Source organism: Nannobrachium achirus (genome assembly GCF_963921795.1).
Source record: "Nannobrachium achirus genome assembly, chromosome: 8".
NCBI lineage: Eukaryota > Metazoa > Chordata > Actinopteri > Myctophiformes > Myctophidae > Nannobrachium > Nannobrachium achirus.
In genome coordinates this window covers 43253762-43275872 of record NC_137817.1, presented here as the reverse complement: position 1 = coordinate 43275872, position 22111 = coordinate 43253762, and the positions used below count along the sequence as shown (strand labels likewise).

Sequence of the window (22111 nt, the reverse complement as noted above, 5' to 3'; positions counted from 1 at the left end):
GAAGTAATTAAAGCGGGTCATGTTAGCATGTTTGGAATTGTAACAGCTGATAATAATATAATATAATAATATAATATAACAGTATTCCTATAGGGTGTGCCAAATGTAGTTCTAAGAGCGGCCATTTCTTGGGTAAACACAGCCTTACACAGGTGTTCTGATTAGACTATAGCATTAGTTCTATGCAATCAAACAATTGAAACACCTGTGTTTTGACCCAAGAAATGGCCGCTAAGGACTACAATGACGTAGCTGCTGGCACACACTATATTAACCTGTGGGCCACATTAAGTGAAGGTGGGCCCTGGGCTGCCAGTTACCCATGTATAGCCAGCTCCATTGCTTACAGCTTTAAAACAATAAAAGCAGCAGCAGATTTGAATGTACCTGTGCATTATCACTGGATTTGAATGCCTGCTGGTGTGCTGGGTTTGATATTTTGTTATCAGTTGGAACATTATATTATATCTTATGCTTTTAGCAGATACAATTGTGTATGTATAAACATATTCATGATTTTATAGGCAATACATGGTGGCCATTCCTGCGGTTATGGAGGCGGGCTCCAAGCCTATGTTTCGCGTGAATCTTCTGCAGCCCAACGAAAATCTGACCATGACCGTCCGTCTAGTTTCTGATGACCTGAACATTTTGAACATGACAATCTTCCAGAGGACTTCAGACAAACCATTCTACTACTGTGAACGATTCCAGGTCACGTCTGGCACAGAAAAGTTGATTTCACTTAGCTAAATTGTTAAATTCACTCTTCCAAATATTTGCATCACTGCTACTGCTTATTGGCTAGATTTGTTTGGGTAATTGGTGTTTAATATTGGATTTTGCACCATAAAGCTGGAACTCAAAGAAATTTGCAGTGTCAATCTTTTAATGGTAACTTCCTTTGTCACCACAGGCCCCAGCAGTGGATAATGAACTGGTGGCTTGTCTTGAGGTGGTGGTACAAGGTCAAACATTCCTATCTAAGGTTTTTAGGAAAATAATATTCAAATCCTACAAACCCATGACATTCATCCAAACAGATAAACCAATCTACCTCCCTGGACAAACAGGTAGACTTTCTCAAAAATCTGAAATGTGTCACAATTTGAAAATGAAGTTAAATACTGTTTCATGAACAACTTGTACTTTGAAAAGGAATGACATCATTTGTGATTTTAACTAATGTAATTTATTGCAGTGAAATACAGAATCTTTACCATGGACACAAAGTTCAAACCCATGAATGAGTTGGTGAGTGGTAGCTACATTCACAGTATGAGTGTCACAGATTATCTTTAAATGGACAAATATATTAAGGAGAGAAAACTAAACGAGGCATCTACATATTATGTGTGCTTTTTTTGATAATGACACTGATACAGATAAGTTTCCTGTTTAACACTTAATTTTTTTTTCCCCCATCATCTTCCAGTACGATATTGTCGAGGTTAAGGTAAGACTAGTTGTATTTAACATAGTAGCGGGCTAGCGACATGCACCATGCAGATTATCAAATTAGATTTCATAAAAATATGTCTACTGGTATAGCTTATCTGTTGATTGAGATGATTTGGTTGTCCATCGCTTCTTCTCTCCACAATCAGGATGCTTATGGTAACCGCATTGGACAGCATGTGAACCATACATCTAATGGAAAGATTCTGGAGCTTTCTTTCCCATTGAGCCCTGAGGCCCACGAAGGAATCTACAAAGTCGCTGTTCATGTTGGTCACAAGTGTCATCATCATTATTTCAATGTGGAGAAATACGGTAAGGCAGTTTGCATGCTCCTTTGGAAGAGAAATATTTATTCATAATGTTGGACCAACTGTAAGCCCACATTTATGTTTTGAACAATGCACAGACATTGACTATGTATTTCAAGAATCCAAACTGTATTTTTTTTTAAAGGAATGTTCTATTTCTATATGATGAAAGACCTCTCACCCAACATCTAAACATTCTTAAGTAGGCCTATATATGTGAAAATGTATATTTGTCTTGTGGGTCATGCATGCATTTACTTATGTTATGACCCTAACCCTAACCAAACCTGCTATTATAATTTGTCCCCAGTGTTGCCAAGATTTGATGTGAAATTGGAAGCACAGGACAAGCTGAGCTTTGCACAAGAAGAATTTACGGCTAAAGTTTGTGCAACGTATGTATGATGCATCAACTTCTCATGGGTTATGTTTCTGTGGACTCTTTGTCTAGACATTTACACATTGTGCTTTCCCACAGAAAAGAAATGCATGTCAATGCTTTAAAAAATATATATAATTTACATAAAGAGAATTCCTGCATAGAAAAAAAAAACACTTCATAATGTTCATTATGCTTTGAAATATACAGAACGGACAAAAATGTATACAAATATTTGGGGGAATGTATATTTTGCAGTTGAAATGCATTTATTATTTTCTGCTATAGGTGACTACCTTTTTTTTAACCCATTAAGACCTGGAACCACTTTAACCATTATTTTATGCTTTAACTATAAAAAGTAGTAGATATACAAGCTCTCAGCGCAGCACCGAGTGCTGTGCTTGTAGAGCTGCTACTTTTGAAAAATCTTTGAATACAGTATATCTTTTTTAAAGGCAAACGTGCTTCTGGGGTGTCCCCGGAACAACATATTTTGAGATGGGGTCTGTGGCCAAATACATGTCATTTATGGGGGTCCTTGACATGAAAAAGTTTGAGAACCACTGATTTAGAAGACAGTTTATAGAATCGGGTCAAAAATAATTTTCAAAAATTGCAGATCTACAAGCTTGCAGCGTGACACTGAGCTTGTAGATCTGTTTCTTTATTTTTAATAGCTAAAGTATAAAGTAATAATGCACTCCAGGTATTAAGGGTTAAGAGAGAACCTTAGCTTTTTATTCTGGCTTCATCAGGTACACCTATGGACAGCCCGTGCCAGGTTTAGCATCCGTGGAGCTCTGCCGACCACTGAAACGATATATTAACGTCCGACTTGGATATCCAGGGGCACCGTGTCATAAAGAGAGTAAACAGGTGACATGATCAACTATTCCACCTCCTTTTTGTGCAGTGAAAACAAACCATTGTGCACCGGTGGGCAGGCTAATAGAGTAAAGGCCATGGGTTCACACTGTTGCGAGTTCAGTTGCCACAACTGATTTCAGCCATCAGGGTTGCATAGAAGTCGGCATGTCTTCTATGATGAGGGTTCCCAAACTCCCTGACAAGCACTTGGAATTGTAGGCATTACATTTAGTTTGCCAATTTGGTATAAAAGGTCTGAAGTAAGTCTGTAAATTGAAACTTTGATGCCCATATATGGAGATCCCTGATGTCGTCAATATCAATTCCATATCTTGGAATGCCCATATATGGACATATTGTGTCAAGCTCATGTGGTCTATGACATGAGACATCAATAATGTCATCTCCATATTTGGGAAAAGTAAAATCTCTTAATTTATCTATATAACGTATCTCTTGTAATGTCATTTTAGACACCGTGTGTTTGTTTACATGGCTTTCGTGTTGGATACGGCACAAAATTCATGCTGTGCAGCAGAAGCTCTGAGCCATTGATTAGGCAACGGTCTGTATAGAACGGACTGGTCTGTAATCAATAAATTATACACCGCTGATTTCAGAGATTGACCAATCAGAATTGGTCATTCAACCAAGCCATGTAATAGAGCATCGCAGCGGAAGTGGTTTACTGGTGCCACTTAAAAATCGTCATTCATTTTCCCCATAGACTTCTTCAAAAATATTTATAACAATTATTATGTTGAATACTGGTTTATTTCTTATTGGTCTGAAAAAACATCCACCAGGAGACCATTAGGGGAGGTAAATGTGATTTTTGCCATCTCTATACATAGTGTTTTTATTGATGACATGTATTGTGGTTTTTTTATAACTTATGCAAAATTAACGAAGGTTGTTAAATATGTAATGCATTTTTTTTAGCCTTGTGCTAATTGTCTATGAACGCCGTTTCACAAAAATGCTCTTTTCTGTGCACAGAATGTATGTTCTGTAATTGTTTCTCTGTTGTACAGACGGAGGGAGGCTGTGCCACTTTTACTTTCAAAATGTCAGCTTTCATCACATCTGCCGAAAAGTTCCTTGCTGATGAATTGAACCTCAATGCTGAAGTACAGGAAGATGGAATAGGCAAGTCTTAACGAGGTTAAAAATGAAGCAATGCAATGCACTTCTTAGCTCAAGGTCATGAAATGTTACACTGAAATGACATGGAGGGTTTTCTCTGCAGGTATTACACTGCCACAAGGGAAAGTGATCTCTCTCTCTTATGTTATTGGAAAACTTTCCTTTATTGAAACACCCAAGTTGTATGAAGCCCAATCAGTGATTGAAGGAAAAGTAAGTCCAAAAACATATGGTTTTACACCTATTGCTTCAGTACTACACATCTGACACTGGATGTATGCATTCCGTATAATGTTATTTTGTATTTCCAACAGGTCAAAGCCCTTTACTTGAATGACACACCCATTCCTTACATGTTGGTGTACCTGTTTGAGGGTAAAACACGGTCAGCAGCGCGTAACATATTGAACCTCACTACGTGCAGCAGCGGCAAGGCCCGTTTCTCATTCAACGCGTCCAACTCTGGAGAGGATATCGTACTCACAGTAAGTCGGATATGGCTATTCAATTACCTGCAGGAGAAGGCACACTGTCATTTCAGAAAGGTGATGGCACAAGACTGGCACTCACCACTTAAACCCTATATTGGCAGCTCTATAAGCTCACGTGTCTCTTGTAGATTTTTAATTTTTTTCCCAATGTTTAGGCCCAAAATATAGGGAACGAGGGTTTGTGTGGTTAAAAATGTGGCTCAAGCTCACAGGAAGTCCTGAAAGGGAAAATGTTATTTAATTAACAATTCATACAAGAATATTCAGGTTGACTAACTTAATTGATATGGTAGATTTTACTTTAAAGTGTGATGCTTCCAAGGAAGCCCAGGCAGCTTATATGGACACTTTTACATTTCATTTGACAGACAATGAACCGTCAAGAAAATTTGCCAACGATGATCAAAAAACAAATAACCAACTAAAACACTGAATGTTTTCCCTTCTGTGATCAAGGTTAGTGCTAAACCAGTGTTGGAGAACCATATATACAGAACACCATACTATGTGGAAGGGGAACATACGCTGTCCCTGGTCCAGGAAGCCACAGTTGACACCAAGACAGTGAGCTCACTGGAGGTGAAGAAGACAGAGAAGCCACTGCCCTGCAATGGAGAAAACAACATCACCATCCGCTACACTGTAGTTGGTGAGAAGGCAGGCAGTGTGGACCTGATATACCTGGTGAGTAGCTGTAGTACACGCAGTGCCACACACCCAATGAACTGACTGAATATACCATAATACATGGTGGCCATTTTTGTAACCCATTTTTTTTACCCAGTGCCAATCACAGGCATAAAAAGGTAGATGCCTCTTCCGGCTCTCTGGTATCCGTCTCGCCTTGGTGGGCATTTTTGATTGACAGGCTTGGAATTCTTCTGTGTGCATAACAGACAAGGTCGGTAGGCAAATCAGAGGCAGGTTTGAATGGAAAAGTCCCGGAAAAGACGCGTTGTGATTGGCCAGTAGTTTTCTTTTTTTGAGTGGCATCCTGCCCTCGACACTTCCTCTTTTGTGCCTATCAAGTTGGACGGGTCGCTCGAATCAACTGCAGCGGGTGGACGAAGTATCTAGCTTTTTATATCTGTGGTGCCAATGACCTAACTTGTAATCCTGGTTTCTGCTCTCCCTCCGCCGCGCCTGGGGAGACAACGGACTGACCTCATGCTTCCTTCAGTGCATGAGTAGTCCAAGTTGCTTCTTTTCACCTGACAGGGGGATTTCCCCTGGTTTGGACGTAGCGTGTGGAAGGAACACGTTATTCCAACCAGCTCCTTTCCCCTCCATCAGGCGCCCTGACTGGCCAGGCGGAGGCATTATAGAGACCAGGATTACTGCATGTTTTTGTGAGGGTATCTACCCACGGTGGCCATCTTGCCTTAAGTTAATTGGTCTGCAGAGGGTATTCTGTTGCATTATAAAGTCTGCAGCATACTCCAATTGAAGCCAGACCTTTTTTGTTTTTGGTAGGGCTTGCCAAACCGAAGTCCTTGAAGGACAAAACTGTTAGACTCTTTACGGCTCAGTTCTGAATTGTAGACCTCCCCACTCGGTAGTCTGGCTAGCAACACCAGGGCTCGCTCAAGTCACTGAAGGATTGTGTACAGTGCTGGAGTTGTGGTTTTACCACCTGGAGCTCCATATGTTTGCTTAACAACCCTCCAATGTGCATTGGCAAATTTCTCAGGTTTTGCCATTTCTTGCGACAGGTTGTATTTATGGTCCCTCAAAGAGATTGTTCTCAGCTTGCAGATTCAAGCTTTGGGCAGACTGCGAAAAACCAATCCAAATCACGCCCCTCTTGAAGTTCTGACCAATCATACGTGATCTTGGGGTAGAGCAGATGTCTGTCTTCTTAGAAAATCTTTGTGGTGCAAGAACTGCATCAGAACTTTTAAGGCAATAACGGCAATTAAGGCGCTACCAAAGACGAGTTCTTATGTCATTTTGTTACGGTCAGGTGTAAAACGGTAGTGACATGTATAGGCCTATCTGAATATTATATTAATAAAATATGCCCATCTTTAAAATGTTTTATGCAATAGACTGACATCAGCATAGTGCCTAGTCTGCCTACAGTATGTCTCCTCATTCTTAAATTTGTCTCCAGATTTTATGCAGAGCAGCTATTTGTGACCAAGGAAGTGACCAAGTAGAAGTGCAGAATTCTCCAGGTAAGTCAACTACAAAAGACCATGGCAATTATGTCCAGTGTAAAGCTTCCTGCCCTGTGTTTAATTTGAAATAAAATGATAAACAAGAATTTAGAATTTTGATAAAAAAAAAACTCAACTTGAACTTTTATACTGATGACATTTTCAGAAGGCACACCTTCAAAAAATGTATTCAAATTAAAATCGAGAAAATAAACCTATGCCTTAGCTGCAGTAATCGACATTCATAATCGATTAAAGGACAACTTTGTTTTTGTGTTTTTGTTTTTTAAACAAGGGTTCATATTTTAGATTGTACGGTAATTAGAGAAAAGAAAAGATGAGTGTTAAAATGGTTTCATTAACAGCTTTCTATCGTTTTAATGATTTTGATTTGTCACCTGGGAGTCAGGACGTATTTAGCCACTTGTACGCATCATAACGCATGCCCCCACCCACTGAAATCAAAATCGCTAAAATGGCTAAAACAATAGAAAGCAGTAAATTAAACTATTTTAACAATCTTCTTTACTCCATTTACAATCTAAAATATGAACCCTTGTTGTAAAAAAAAACAAAGTTGTCCTTAAGTGAATGTTGTAGCTACAGTTTACTACCTATTTATTTAACCTGCTCTGTTTCCAGTCACTGAGGGTGAGATCTCCTTCAAGTTGAACGTCACCACAGAAATGGCTCCATTGCTCCAGGTGCTGGTGTACACCGTCCTCCCCAGTGAGACGGTCATTGCTCACAGTGCAGACTTCGACACAGAGAAATGCTTCAGTAATGAGGTCAGTTCAAGTCTGACACATGCACTACAAGCCATTTTAGAAATGTTCAACAAATGGACAGATGGTCAAATGGACAATCAATTTCTGCAAACGAATGCACCAATTTGACAACAAATGCATTACATTCAGAAAAGTTCGGTGATTTCAGAACTCACAGAATTGAGGTTCAACGCAATGGAAAAGTTGTCCTTTCATTAAACTATGACAAAATAAAATTAAGACCTCATGCAAATCGTCAGTGTTGGGCAACAGTTTCTGTTGCTTGACTTCAAGAGGCCAATGCTGGGTAATAAAACCGTAACACGCTGAAGTGTAGGATGTGAGTGGGGCTACCATAAGTCTTTACATGTATCATGGTCCTAGCCCTGAAGCCATGGTGATGTTTTGTTTACATGTCAGGTATCTCTGGAGTTCTCTCCATCCACGGCAATACCCGGAGAGAAGAATACACTGCAGGTGTCAGCCATGCCAGGCTCGTTGTGTGGTGTCAGTGCCATCGACCAGAGTGTTCACATCAAGGAGCCAGGGAAGAAGATGGATGCAGACAAGGTAAAACCTTCCTCTTCTCTGGCCTCATCATCACTTGGGGGCCTTTATCGGTGTGTTGCTAAAGCCCAGAGGATCATTGAAGACACATTCCATCCGAACCATGGAAAGTTTAAGTCGCAGTCCCATCGGAGCGGGACAAAATACCAAAGTCTTGTGGGCAGGACAGAAAGAACAGACTTTTGAACAATTGGTGCTCTGACATACACAAAGGTGATTTAATTTAGTGGATAAGATGGGCTCTGTGTGGAGCACTTTTCTAGTCATTGTTGGTGCCATTCCCTGCAGATAAAGTCTGTGAAAATGTCTCACTCTGGTCTCATCTTTGCTGTCTGAGACCTCAACTGAATTAACCTAGTAATACAGTACTAAGAACGGCAGGTAACCTCTTTTCTTTGAACAGATATTTGACCGGTTGCCAGTCAAGAAGGCAAACTCTATTCCGTATAACCTTGAAGATTCGGTACAAGTACAATGTTTGCCTGTGAGACAAAAAAGACAAAAAAGGGGGATCTACGGACAGGAAAGAAAGGATGTTTACACAGTGTTTAAGGTATCTATATGCAATAATTTCATGTCAATAAAATATGCTACGTTTATATTTCTCATCTCAATAAAATATGCTACGTTTATATTTCTCAAGGATAAATCTTTTATTTCACTATCTGTTGAATTGCAAATATGGGATGTAGGATACTGTATTCCAATTTACTGGGTTATTTTTAATGTTTTATCTCTAGGAACTGGGACTGAAGATGGCAACAAATTTGGCTATCAAAGCACCCACCTGCGTCCTGTTCAAGGGAAGAGAGTACTACAAACAAAGATCTGGACGACGTAAATATAACAAGCATGAATTCAGCTGATTTCAGCGTGTTCTCATTGTCTACATTCATGAATATATTGTTGTTGTTTTTTGTCTTTTTTTCTTCAGTGTATCACCTTGCTGCGTATAGCTTCTCTAGCCCTAATAGGGGCGCTGGTCGAATTCCACCTCCCATATTACAGACCATCCGCTCCTTCTTCCCAGAGACATGGATATGGGACCTGGTGGAGGTGGGGTGAGTGCACAGAGCATTACACCTCATATTCTAAGTTACAAGCAGGTCAAAGGACATTAATTTGTAGAGTTTGAGAGTGAATGATTCAAGATAAACTTAAAAGCTGTATTTATCAGGTTGATATGGGTAATTCAGCTAAAAACTTGTTTTCGGTTGAAGGCATCTTGTAAGCCACACAAAACTGAAGGTTAATCGTGTTATCATGAGAAACAAATCAGAACTTTGTTCTCATTGGCCAGAATACATGATGTCCAGTAGTTTGATGTTTGCCTGTCTGTCCATCATCCTTCCTTCCAGGGATTCAGGGACAGAGGACGTGTCCCTCACTGTCCCGGACACCATCACCACATGGGAGACGGAGGCTTTCTGCTTGTCCTCAAGCGGCTTCGGTCTTGCTCCTCCCAAGGAGCTCAAAGTCTTCCAGCCCTTCTTCCTGGAACTCAGCCTGCCTTACTCCATCGTCAGGGGAGAGACATTTGTTCTGAAGGCTACTGTCTTCAACTATTTGTCCAGCTGCATCATGGTACTGTATAAACACATTTCAGAATGTACAAAAAGCGGCCACAAATGGATTTACTATAGAAACCTTTATATAATCAGGAGAAAGACCAAACTGGAAGCTGCTCTTTATCAATGGCAGTTCAAAATATATTTTGGCCTTTTTTACATCATGGCTCTTAGTCTTAGGGGCCGAGCTGTCTAGCAGAGAGTCTGTTTGTTAAAGGTTAATCTTGTAAACCGTTACTCTACTGATCGTCAACAAATCTTGTGTCTTATGTACACTGCCTGTAGACCAGGTATTGTATCTTTTTTGACATATAAAAAAGTGTCAGTTAACTCGGGCTGAAACCTGTAGATCATGACTGAAGTTATAGACTGGCCACATGAAGTCCAAGATTTATGGAGCCCTGTCTTTATTATATTTCAATATATAAGTGCAGTTTATTCCAATCTTTTTCATTTATTTATTTTTTCATCAGGTGAGTGTGACTCCCAGCTCTTCTTCAAATTACACTCTCACACTCCTCCCCGATGAAGAGTACTGCTCCTGTGTCTGTGCCAACAGACGCAGGACCTTCCATTGGACACTGGATGCCTCTGTCTTAGGTGAGACCTGAACTCTACCTTGACTACCACCTATTCAAACTATGCGATTAAAATCATACCTACAGTACACATGGAATGCCTTTGGTTTCCCTATGGGAAGAGCTAATCAAACCCCACATGACACAGATAGCAGCTTCCAGTACCGCCACAGCTTTAAGTCCATTGTACATTTTCAGATCTGCGTGTTATTGGAGAGGGTTGACATGTCGTGGCATTACATTTCTGCTTCCAGGTGTTGTTAATGTGACTGTGCGTGCTGAGGCACTTGCGTCCAATGTATCGTGTGGCAACGGGACGGTCAGTGTACCTGAGAAAGGACGTGTTGATGTCGTCACGCGATCACTGATAATCAAGGTGAGATTCTAAAGCTCCGATGAGGTTTGTCTTGTCTCTCTCTAGGGAGCGTGTCGACATTGAGACGTAACATTTAGTTCGATGTCCCATTAGTGTGATGCTGGTGAATGCTGACTTGGTGAAATGCTAACCTGCCGACGCTGGTGAATGTTAACCTGGTGAATGAACCTAACCCTAACCTCAGTAAAACTATTCCTAAACCTAACCCTAAAACCTAACCCTTGGTCAAACTAATGGGACATAAAGATATCGGGATTTTACCTCAAACTAATGGGACATAGAAATATCGGGAAATTTAAATTGTTCTAAGATTTTAACAATCCATAGTTTTATGTATGCAGTGATTTCCAAAGAGTAACACTCAAGATGTAGTCCATATCTAGGCCAGATGTAGGCCACGCTTGAGTTTACTTAAGCCCCAGACATTTTACACAACAAACTTAGAGCCGTTTGTGCCAACATTTAGGCCATATCTAGACCAGATGTAGGCCACGCTTCAGTTTACTTAAGCCTTGGACATTTGTTTTAAGGTGACTCCACACCAAAGAGATGACAAGGAACTCTTTCCAACTCCTGGCAGTCGGTGGCATTTAGTGGCACAATAGCACCGGACAAAGCCAGATGATGGAGCTATAGCTCCTGTTCCAGGCCATATTTGGCCAATTAATAGATTGAATTCATTGTCTGCCTTTCTTTTTTTCAGCCAGAGGGAACAGAAGTGAGTAAGACCTACAACTGGTTGCTGTGTCCTAAAGCCGGTGAGTAAAATGCTATTGGTTCAGGGGTTGAGACGAGGACCATTTACTACCAGTAAGACTCCCTAATCGGGAGATAAGCGACCGTTGGTCGCTTATCTCCACAAATAGGCCAAAAGTTTGTTTTACCAATTATTACACTCTATGTGAACATTTACATCAACAAATCCCAAGTACTATGCAGAACGACCCATTTCAAGTTTTTAATGTACAACAATATTTAGAAAATAGGTCTACAAGCTGACAGTCCTCGTCCCTTATATTCCCATAGGTTATATGGAGATCTCAGTGTTTGTCAGTCCTTGTTCATTTATGCCCATATATGGACATCTCTATATCTACTGTAACAGTCCTTGTCCCTTTATGCCATATATGGAGATCTCTTAACTGTAAGTCCTTGTCCCTTTTATGCCCATATATGGATATTCCTGATGTCATCAGTATATGAACATATATGGGCTTTCTGATATGCCCATATATGGAGATCTCTTAACTGTAAGCCCTTGTCCCTTTTATGCCCATATATGGATATCCCTGATGTCATCCGTATATGCCCATATATGGGCTTTCTAATATGCCCATATATGGAGATCTCTGTATCTCCATATATGGGTATAAAAGGATACTTCAGGTCTGACATCAGGTTTGTTTATATTGGGTTGCTAGGTTTGACATCACAAACTCTATGGGCCATCTGACCTAGAAATCTATATTTGGGCATAGATGACTCATCGTGACCTCATCACACGTTGACCGCACGTGTGACGTGCGGTTGACCGCACGTGTGACCGACGGACGGCCGGTGGAGGTTTTCATACTAAACTGCGACCTTACGGTCGCAATAAAAACCTGCAGATCCTGTGCTTGCGTGCGTCAGTCACAGTGTGTGACACCTCATCCCAGTCTTCTCCCCCTTAGCTCAGCAGAAGGATGTAGCTGACCTGTTCTGACATCACAATGATGTTGCAAATGAATTCCGTCCTTGTCCCTATGACATCAAACATCTATGATGTCAGACGTCAAGTCATCTCCATATTTGGGGAAATATGGCCACATTTTGTCCAACTTAAACTACCAACCAGGTCTGCATTTTTTTTGGTCAAAGTTTATCTCATGCCAGCGCTTGCCCAGGCGGATGCGCGCACGTGCCCATGTGCACGCACCCATTTAGGGCGTCTTACTGGTATTGTTATTTCTGTCTCCTACCTACCCTAACCACCGTTTGTGTTTTCCTGTCTAGGAGAGACATTGACAGAGGACATCCAGCTACAACTCCCTGATAATGTGATTTTGGGATCTGCCCGTTCTTCTGTATCCGTCCTGGGTAAAGATGCCTGTATTTTGCTCTTATTTCAAGGTTTTTTGAAGCGGTGAAAACCGCTTCCAATGAGTGGCCCATGCCCATATATGGTCATTTCAGTCCAGAATGAACAGGTTTTTTCAAAAACAAAATGTGTGTTTAATGTCCATATATGGTCATCTCAGTCCAGAATGAACAGGTTTTTTCAAAAACACAATGTATGTCACCTCATGTCCATATATGGTCACTCCAGTCCAGAATGAACAGGTTTTTTCTGTCCCGTACGTCCAGAATATCAGTCCAGAATGAATAGGCTTTTTCAAAAAGCAAAATGTGTGTCCCATGTCCATATATGGCCATTTCAGTAAAGAATGAACAGGTTTTATCTGTCCTGTACGTCCAGAATATGTGTGTAGTGTCCCTCCCGGTCTGATGATTGGATACTTTGAGGATTGGTCAAGCTTCACATGATAATTCGGCCCTCCAGATAAAATCATTCATTCATTCAAAATATATAAAGAATGTAGAATTCAGAATATATAAAGAATGTATAGATCATAGAGTTCATAACTCTAGAACACATAGAATAAAAGTTCACCGCTTCACTTCGAACGATATTAATCTTCTAAATATTTGTATTACTCATCGACCATTGATTCTTAAACAAGGCCATTTATGCCTCTTTCTTTGCGACTGCAAAGCGTGGCCCAGACCCTTCCCTTCATAACCTGACCTTCGCTTCATAACCTGAACATTTTCAGAATGTATCAAATTCTGTTATCTTGCTTCCATTATAACCAGAGCCCCCACCACTGAAAGGTGGGGACCCCGAAAGGGGTGGGGGGTGAATAAAATGGGGATGTAAATTCCAGTGTTTTGTTGACAGAAAATGATGTGGCAATATACTGTAGTCAGTAGTCAACTGATGGGACAACATCGCCATCCTTGGAGCCCCGCTGCTAACATTCTCAGTATAATCTCCTATGTCTTTGACAGGAGACATCCTGGGCCGTGCCATGAAGAACCTGGATGGACTGCTGAGGATGCCGTATGGATGTGGGGAACAGAATATGGCTCTCTTAGCTCCCAACATCTACATCCTGGAATACCTGAAGAACACAAACCAGCTGACACCGGCCATCAAGGAGAAGGCCGTTGGCTTCCTGAGCAGCGGTGAGTCAAATTGTCCACAATGCTGTGTTCCTCTGTATCATGACTTTATAATAATGAATAAACTTCTACAGGCTACCAGAGGCAACTAAACTTCATGCACAGTAATGGTGCCTACAGCACGTTTGGAGCTGGACAAGAGAACACTTGGTGAGAACCATTTACTAAAATGATTCCGAAAACAACATGCAAAATGTATACAGTATTTTGTTATATAAGTGTGAGACCTACAGTCAGGGGCGTCACACCTAATTCTGGGCCCTGGGTACAAGGATTCACTGCGGGCACCCCATGAATGTTAACTATTGAAAAACTGCAGATATACAAGCTCACAGCGCGGCACCGAGTGCCGCGCTGCGAGCTTGTAGATCTGCTATTTTTGAAAAATCGTGAAAATGTGTGCCAAGAAACCTATGTTTCCATGTCAGTGATGCTCAAACTTTTTCATGTAAAGGACCCCCCCCCCCCATCTCAAAATATTTAGTTCCAGCAACATTTTTGTTACAAATGTTCACTAAAAAAAATACATATATTCAAAGATTTGCGCACATTTTCACGACTTTTCAAAAATAGCAGATCTACAAGCTCGCAGCGCGGCACTCGGTGCCGCGCTGTGAGCTTGTATATCTGCTATTTTTCAATAGCTAAAGTTACTAGGGCCCCTCCACCTTGGGCCCTGGTAACTCAGTCCAACTTTCCTACCCCTTGTGACGCCCCTGCCTACAGTACAATTATTTTGAGGCATCGGATATTCATGCAACCCTCAACTAATGGCTCGATAACAAGTGGGAGTCTGTCAATCTTGTCCCTCAGGTTGTCTACATTTGTCCTGAGAACTTTGGTCCAAGCGAAGTCTTTCTACAACGCCATCGACCAGTCGAACATAGAAAAAACGAAGACCTGGCTGGAGAGTAAACAGAGAGACAATGGCTGTTTTGAACAATCTGGAAAACTCTTAAACAACAGAATGAAGGTATAGAGGATCAATTGGAATCTGGTACTCAGACTACACACTCGAAGATTTATGAGAAAATGGTGTTATTTGTATTATTTCTCCTTTCTGTAGGGTGGAGTGTCAGATGAAGTGACTCTCAGTGCTTACATCACACTTTCATTCCTGGAGATGAATGTGTTGCCTTCAGTGAGTCCTTATTCTTATTTTTAACAACCATTTTAGAGGAATTCAGATATGGTACTGTAGTGATGGCAAAACGGTCCGGAAGTGAGATCAGGTGACTTGCAAGGCACATTCTAATATGGATTTGAACCCATGATGCCCCAAATACATCAGTTGAAGACCCTTTTACAGTCATCTCGTTCTGCTTCAAATTCTTATTGTATTATTCATTTTACATTTGACTACCATCGTCAATGAGAAATTCACTATCAATGTCAAATAAATTCTCCTGAGAACTGTGAAGCTTATAGCTTTGATGCAATGAGCTTCAGAGCTTTCTGCAGTGCTGCTCATATGAAGCATGTTTGCTCAGTGAAGGTTAGATTCTGTCACTTCTGGTTGTAAAGCCTGTTTGTGTCTCTCTAGGATCCTGTGGTGAGAAGTAGTCTGTCTTGTCTGAGAGAGGCCATCGATGATTCCTTGCAGACCAACACCTACACTACAGCTCTGCTGGCCTACGTCTTCTCTCTGGCGGGAGACAATGTTACACGCTCACTACTCCTAGAACACCTGGACAATATTGCAGTGAAAGATGGTGAGATGGAAAGACGGACAGATCACATTTGGATAGCATAAAATTAGATGAGATGATTAGGATATGATTTTTTTTTTTACTCAAGACAGAAATTCACTTGTTGGCATAAAGCATTACTGCTGTATTGCTATTGTCCATTACTAGTTAAAGTTGATTTGATTTTTTTTTCTTGTTTTCCCCAGGAGGTTTCTTCCACTGGACTCAGACCTCCGCAGTCACTTCAGCCTCTCTGTCGGTGGAAATCAGCTCCTACGTGCTGCTGGCCAAGCTCGCCAGCCCTAAACCCAGCGCTGCAGACCTGGGTTATGCTGCTCGCATCGTGAGGTGGTTGACCCTACAGCAGAACTCCTACGGTGGCTTCTCCTCCACACAGGTACTGCTCAAATATCTTTCTGTTTGATGAAACGCATGCCTAACACACCTTGTTGCACTGTTTCCCCCCCGTCTTCAAAGTTCCAGCTGTAACTGTAGATGGCATAACTGAATCGAAAAATCTATTTTAGTGATCTACTATATCGTTTGCAAAAGCAAAATATCGTACCGTTTTGGCTTTGTATCTTGTCGTATCGTTTTAAAATGCGGTAATCGGTATCGAAACTTTTGCAATGCAAATAATTGATTGTATGGAAACTAAGTATTGGTGCCTTGTATTTGGCAATTTTAAGAGGGAAAATTAAAAAGAGGGGTCTTATTACCTTTCCATTCCATATAGCTAGTAGCTACTCTTGGTCTATCGATAAATGTGTGTAATCTGTGTTCATGTATATAATGTCCCATGTATTTGCTAGATAATCACAGCGTTTACTTCCATAATAGATTTCTTTTACATCTTTTACACAGATTTAATTTCTTTGCTAAATGTTTACTATATCGATTTTAAATCATTGAATCGAATCGTATTGTATCACCATGAATGAACCAATATCGTCCATGTATCGTATCGTTAACCATGTATCGTGATGCGTATCGTATCGCTGTTAAAATGTATCGTTATAGCCCTAATCGTGATTAAAATGCGCACCAGTATTGTCATGCTGATAATTTTTGATTTGCTTGCACCTAATGACTTAATTGACTCTTGACACCCGTGAACACTAAACTTCACTGCCAAAACTGCCAGATTGTGGCAGTTTTTAAAACGCCAAGATGACAGAAAGATTTACTTGAGCGAATGTTCTGCAATATTATCTCAGAATGTTTCCAGTCTACACTATCTACAAGGACAACACAACCTCACACAATTGAGAGTAATGGCTGAAAACCTGTCCATTGAACATGTGGGTGGTGTGGTTGCTTGTTCTATCTAAATAGTTGATCTTTCTTGAGAAATGTGGATGCACTCCAGCTCTGTGCTCTAAGTTTAATCAGCTGTCAAAACAGCAGGACCTCAGATCTCCAAACGGCAAATCTCTGTACTCAAACTGATAATGACAGGGAAAATGTTCATTACATTAATTTACTGTACCTATTCATGGTGTGGCTCTGCAGGAGCCATTTTCTTTTTCACATAAAGTATGACATTTTATTAAGTGGTACATTTAGGCTTTCTGGGGTTTTAAAAATTAATCTCTTCCATGCCTCCCTCAATCTCTCAGTTCTGTTTCAACCATGGAAGTAGGCTGTGGCATTGATCTTACTGTGGTCAACTGTCTTTGAAGCTATTCATAGTCTAGACTAGAGCTCTACATGTCTGTCTGGAGATTCATAACGGAACAGCACAGTTTACAGCTGGTCAACAAGCTCTGTACGTGGCAGACTAATGTCAGAGGTGATTTGTGTGTTTTGTAGGACACAGTAGTGGCTCTTCAGGCCCTGGCTCGCTACTCCACTCTGGTCTTCACCCAAGAGGGCTCCAGCACTGTGACCGTCAAGTCCTCCAGCAGTGTAGAGATCTTCGATGTGGATGGGACCAACCGACTGCTTTACCAGGAGAGGGCGCTGCAGGATGTGATGGTGCAGTACAGCCTGGAGGTTATGGGCACTGCATGTGTTTCAGCGCAGGTCAGCTCCTAAATGACTTATTCTAAATCTCATTTTTTAAAGAAAAATTAAGTATAGCGATAGTTTACAGGTATGCAGGACACGTGAGTCTGCCCACCTTAGCTATAATCAGCTGTCAGTCGGCTCCTATTCCTCATTCACAGCTCTGCTGGTCATTGCGTCGCACTGTCATACTCTAATTACAGCTCACAATCTATAAGGGAGGCTACTTTAAACATGGCTTGCATTCACTATAGCTCTGTTTGTCTTGCTGCCTGCTTCGCATCTGCTGCTGCTTAGCTGCCTCCTCCACCCCAGCCTCACCTGAGCCTTAATTAGTCAGGCTCAAATTATTGTGTTTTTATGTCTGTGCATTCAAGCTAATATGTCAATGTATTGTTTTTTTTCTTTGCTTAATGTTACCTAATTTTGCCTAGCAAGCTGCTTGGACAAAATTCAGGGAATCTCTCAGAAAGCATTGCCTTTTAACACAAAGTTTAACTGAATTCCGTTTGTTGCAATAAATGGTTAAATCTACTTTGACCTGAGCGTTCCGACTGAAAGGCCATTTACTCTTCATGACTGTAGAAATGGAATTCCTCTTCTGTTTCCTCAGATGTCTCTTAACTACAACATCCCAACACCGGTTGAGGAAAGCAGTTTGAACATCACAGTCACGTCTGAGGCAAACTGCAGCATCACACCTGACGCCGACTGCAGCAGCAACTCTATGAGACGCAAAGTTACACTGAAAATACAAAGCCTGTAAGGATCGCCTGTAGAGACACAACTACAGCCATGTCAGCGATGCATTTACATGAAATCCCCCCCAAATATTTGAATTGGAAATTAATGTTTTGAAACGTTATACCTGCAGATACACTGGAAATGAAACGACTACAAACATGGTGTTAGTTGATATAACCATGCTTTCTGGATTCATCCCATGCCCAGTGTCTATGAAAAAAGTGAGTTACCGGTATTGTAAAGAAAAAAGTAATTGTTTGTAGACGTTAACATTCCAGTGCAGAGTTAAAAGGTGATAACCAGTTCAGTATGGTTTATTCACAGCTGAAGCTGCTGGTGGATCGTGTAGAGGAAAAGAACGATCACGTCATTATTTATTTAAAAGAGGTAAGAGAACAGTTGTCCTGGTAAGAAAGGGGTAGGATGGAAAAGCAACGATGCTAGGGGGGTAGGAGTCATAGGACTATAATAAGATAGAAAACCAACAGTCCTAGTGGTCCTGGTAGAATAGAAAGATCAAGGACTATTGGGAACCGCTGGCGTTCCAAGTTTTATGACAATACAGGGTACAGTAATGCATAGAGTATGGTGACTAAATGAAGTATAAAGGAACTGTGATCTACATCAGGGGTTCCCAAACGTTTTTGTCTCAGTCAGGGCACCCCATAAATATTTTTTTAATCCGAGGCACCCCTACATTATAATTTTCACTCCCAGCACCTTATATTTATTGCATATTGTTGTTGTCGGGTGGAAACCTTGTATGTCAAACTGTTCGTTTTGTATTTATCATCTATAAATGAAAAAAGAAATCTACAAGCACAACGCCTCGCATCGTGAGGCGTTGTGTGCTTTTAGATCAGCTGTTTTCACTAGTTTTGTGCGACAGTCTTGTATGATGAAGCAGGGCAAAAGACGTACACATTTGAAACTTGGAAATACGAGGTTTCTGCCCGACAGTGACGATATTTTAGTGATTATGTTGCGAGGAAAACGTTGAGATAATAGCCATTTTGGTTAGAACTGACTGAAAATAACTTTGTACTTCAACTTTAAAATTATACTAAATAATATTTTTTCAAGTGTCCAAATAAATTCCATATATTATCAAATGATCTCGCGGCACCCCTGGACTGCTGCCATGGCACCCCAGGGTGCCCCATCACCCACTTCGAAAACCCCTGATCTACATTTCTGCCAACAGTTAACAAAAGGCGTACCCGTCAACCACACCTTGGCGCTCCTACAGGAAGTCCCAGTTCAGAACCTGAAGCCAGCATTGGTCAAGATCTATGATTACTACCAGCCAAGTGAGTAGATGTGCAGTGTTACCAGGGGCATAGTTCTGCCGATTTAAAATGACTCCAATACGGAACTAAAACTTCCTATGATTGGCCGCTAGTTGCACTGTTTCCCCCCCCCCGGCCGATCGCAAAAAGAATTGCCCTCCATTGGATCCCATTCATTTTCCCCTTTCGTTTTCTAACCTTAATTAACATTTTCATGAATACTGTATGGTTCCTATCTCTAGTTAAAAATTGCCTTTCAATCACCATCATATTCGTTTTGTCGAAATGTGGTCCAATGTATTTTAAAATAAATGATAAAGTTGCGGGGGGGGCGTGGCCAACTAAACTAATACCAGCCGGCTGTGTTCTTCTTCGTGTGCTGTATTTCGGGAGGCTCCGACCACATTCTCCCATGTATCCCTGCGTTGCACGTGACCGTTGGCAGCCAATAGCATTCTCTGCTTTTAGCATCTCTGATGCCTTTACAATTCTATGATGGCGACACCCATTCCAAGGGGTAGAAAGGGCCATTTGCGCTGCATAGAAACCAATGGCTTCGCTTCGTCCATATTTTTCTACAGTCTATGAGTGTTACACGACCTCTCCTATGTCAGTCATACTCGTTCGGAATGTGCGTATCAATATTTATATCGATTCGTTAACCTGAGTGTAATTTGGTAAAGCATCTACATATTTTGATGTATTTTGTAGCAAGGCATGGTATTTGGGGATGTGCATGCAATCATTTTAGATAATTCTACAATTATTCTGACCTAGTGTTGTAGGGCTCCAGATTTGGGCATGGTTTCAGCCCGATTTGACCCCCTTTACTTCGATTATGAATAACAAAACTGTGAAAAGTGTGCAGGTATTATGCTTACCTACTAGCAGCATGCACACTACATTTGGCACTGATTGGCAGCAGATTGCAAGCTCTGGGCAGAATTTTCTCCTTACAACATGGTTAGGAGGGTCTAAGTTTGATTACATGTGGTTTATTATATCAGGAGCAAGCTGTTGGTTGATCTATGTTTAGGTTGTCCCAGTATCTAAATAACGGACACCTGCTAATCAGGAAGGAGTGTTCATAATGGACTTTTATTTCCTGTTGCTCCAAACCCACTAATGGCTGTCTTTCAGGTGACAACATGGAGACGGAATACAGCTATCCGTGTGGTGATGTTGCATTGCCAGCAGGTATATTTCATCATCATCAACATGTAAAGTGTATATTTTACAAATTGATTTATCATTATCTTTATGTTTGTCTTTACAGTGTGTGCAGAATGAGGATTTGAGATAATTCAAGTATCTAAAACGCATCTAAAACTATTACTAGTTGTTCCATGCCTATAAAAAAGTAATATTTGTGATTTGAGAGCAGATCTTCTGTACTGTTAATTGAGCAATCATTATATATTTCCCCAAAAATAGCATATTGCAGTATAGCACTGTATTATCACTGGTCGAAATTGATAATGGATATGAACATTCCCATGTTCTGACAGCTGTTAAATCTTTGCTTAAGCCCTTTTGAATAAATACAATACAAACACATGAATATTTTTAGACTATTTTTAGATGTTCAATGTCAGTGTGTACATCCTATGTATATTTTTTCTCTTTACAGATGGAGTATTTGAATAGAACCGTCATCACAAATAGAACTGTCATCACAACTTATCTTCAGCCTATAATTGAATCCAGCAACATTGAAAATAAACTTTTTTTTATCATGGAAGATAATAAAGTTGTGTTCTTATCATGGAAGGTAGTGAATGTGTGTTCTGTGTGCATATATACCTCAAGTTTACACAATGCATTGTGGGTCTCACTTTATGTACTTTGGTAAATGGTGCATTTGTATAGTGCCTTTATCCAAGGCACTCTACATAGATTGTGCATTACATTCACCCATTCACACACACATTCATACACCAATGGTGGAGGAAACCATGCAGAGTCTGGCTCAAGGACTCTTCGGCATGTGGACAGGAGGAGCCAGGATTTGAACCGCTGACCCCTGAGCCACAAATGGTTAACCCATGGTTAACTATTACTTTTTACAAGTTCACTATTTGCATTATATGAAGTTTGTCTATGTAATGTGAGGCAAATACAGTAGTGTTAGGATAATTACAAGGTCAAAATTGCTGTGACATTTCTTCAAACCCTCACACATTTTCTCCAATTACAAAACGGTTAAAAATTGCTGTGACATTTCTTCAAACCCTCACACATTTTCTCTAATTACAAACGACGGTTCAAAATTGCTGTGACATTTCTTCAAACCCTCACACAACTAAACCTAAACACATACTGTACCCTTAACTCTTGTCAATGTCAATCACTCCAAAAACACGGCTCAAAATGAAAGTTTTCTTTCATACACAAAGCCTGTGAACTTATAAACATTACAGAGGTGGTCCCCCAGATCAAATATTATATTGGGGGGTCACTACCTGAAATGGCTGAGAACCACTGGTGA

The 22111-nt window shown here is 40.7% G+C and overlaps 1 protein-coding gene across 1 annotated transcript; it reads left to right on the top strand.

The window, feature by feature from the left end:
• Positions 1-1221: 1221 nt before the first annotated feature.
• On the top strand, positions 1222-21332 carry LOC308290128 (alpha-2-macroglobulin-like; the record flags this gene model as incomplete). Its single annotated transcript, XM_080731903.1, has 29 exons — positions 1222-1254; positions 1436-1456; positions 1608-1727; positions 4053-4148; positions 4479-4649; positions 5112-5339; positions 6769-6832; positions 7457-7602; positions 8002-8151; positions 8889-8985; positions 9083-9209; positions 9507-9732; positions 10190-10316; positions 10549-10670; positions 11374-11428; positions 12666-12749; positions 13722-13898; positions 13970-14045; positions 14709-14868; positions 14962-15036; positions 15439-15607; positions 15790-15980; positions 17396-17608; positions 18204-18352; positions 18465-18555; positions 18659-18721; positions 19539-19644; positions 20764-20820; positions 21254-21332. 29 exons carry the CDS (start codon positions 1222-1224, stop codon positions 21268-21270), a joined length of 3411 nt encoding a protein of 1136 aa, XP_080588029.1. The 3' UTR covers positions 21271-21332.
• Positions 21333-22111: the final 779 nt, after the last annotated feature.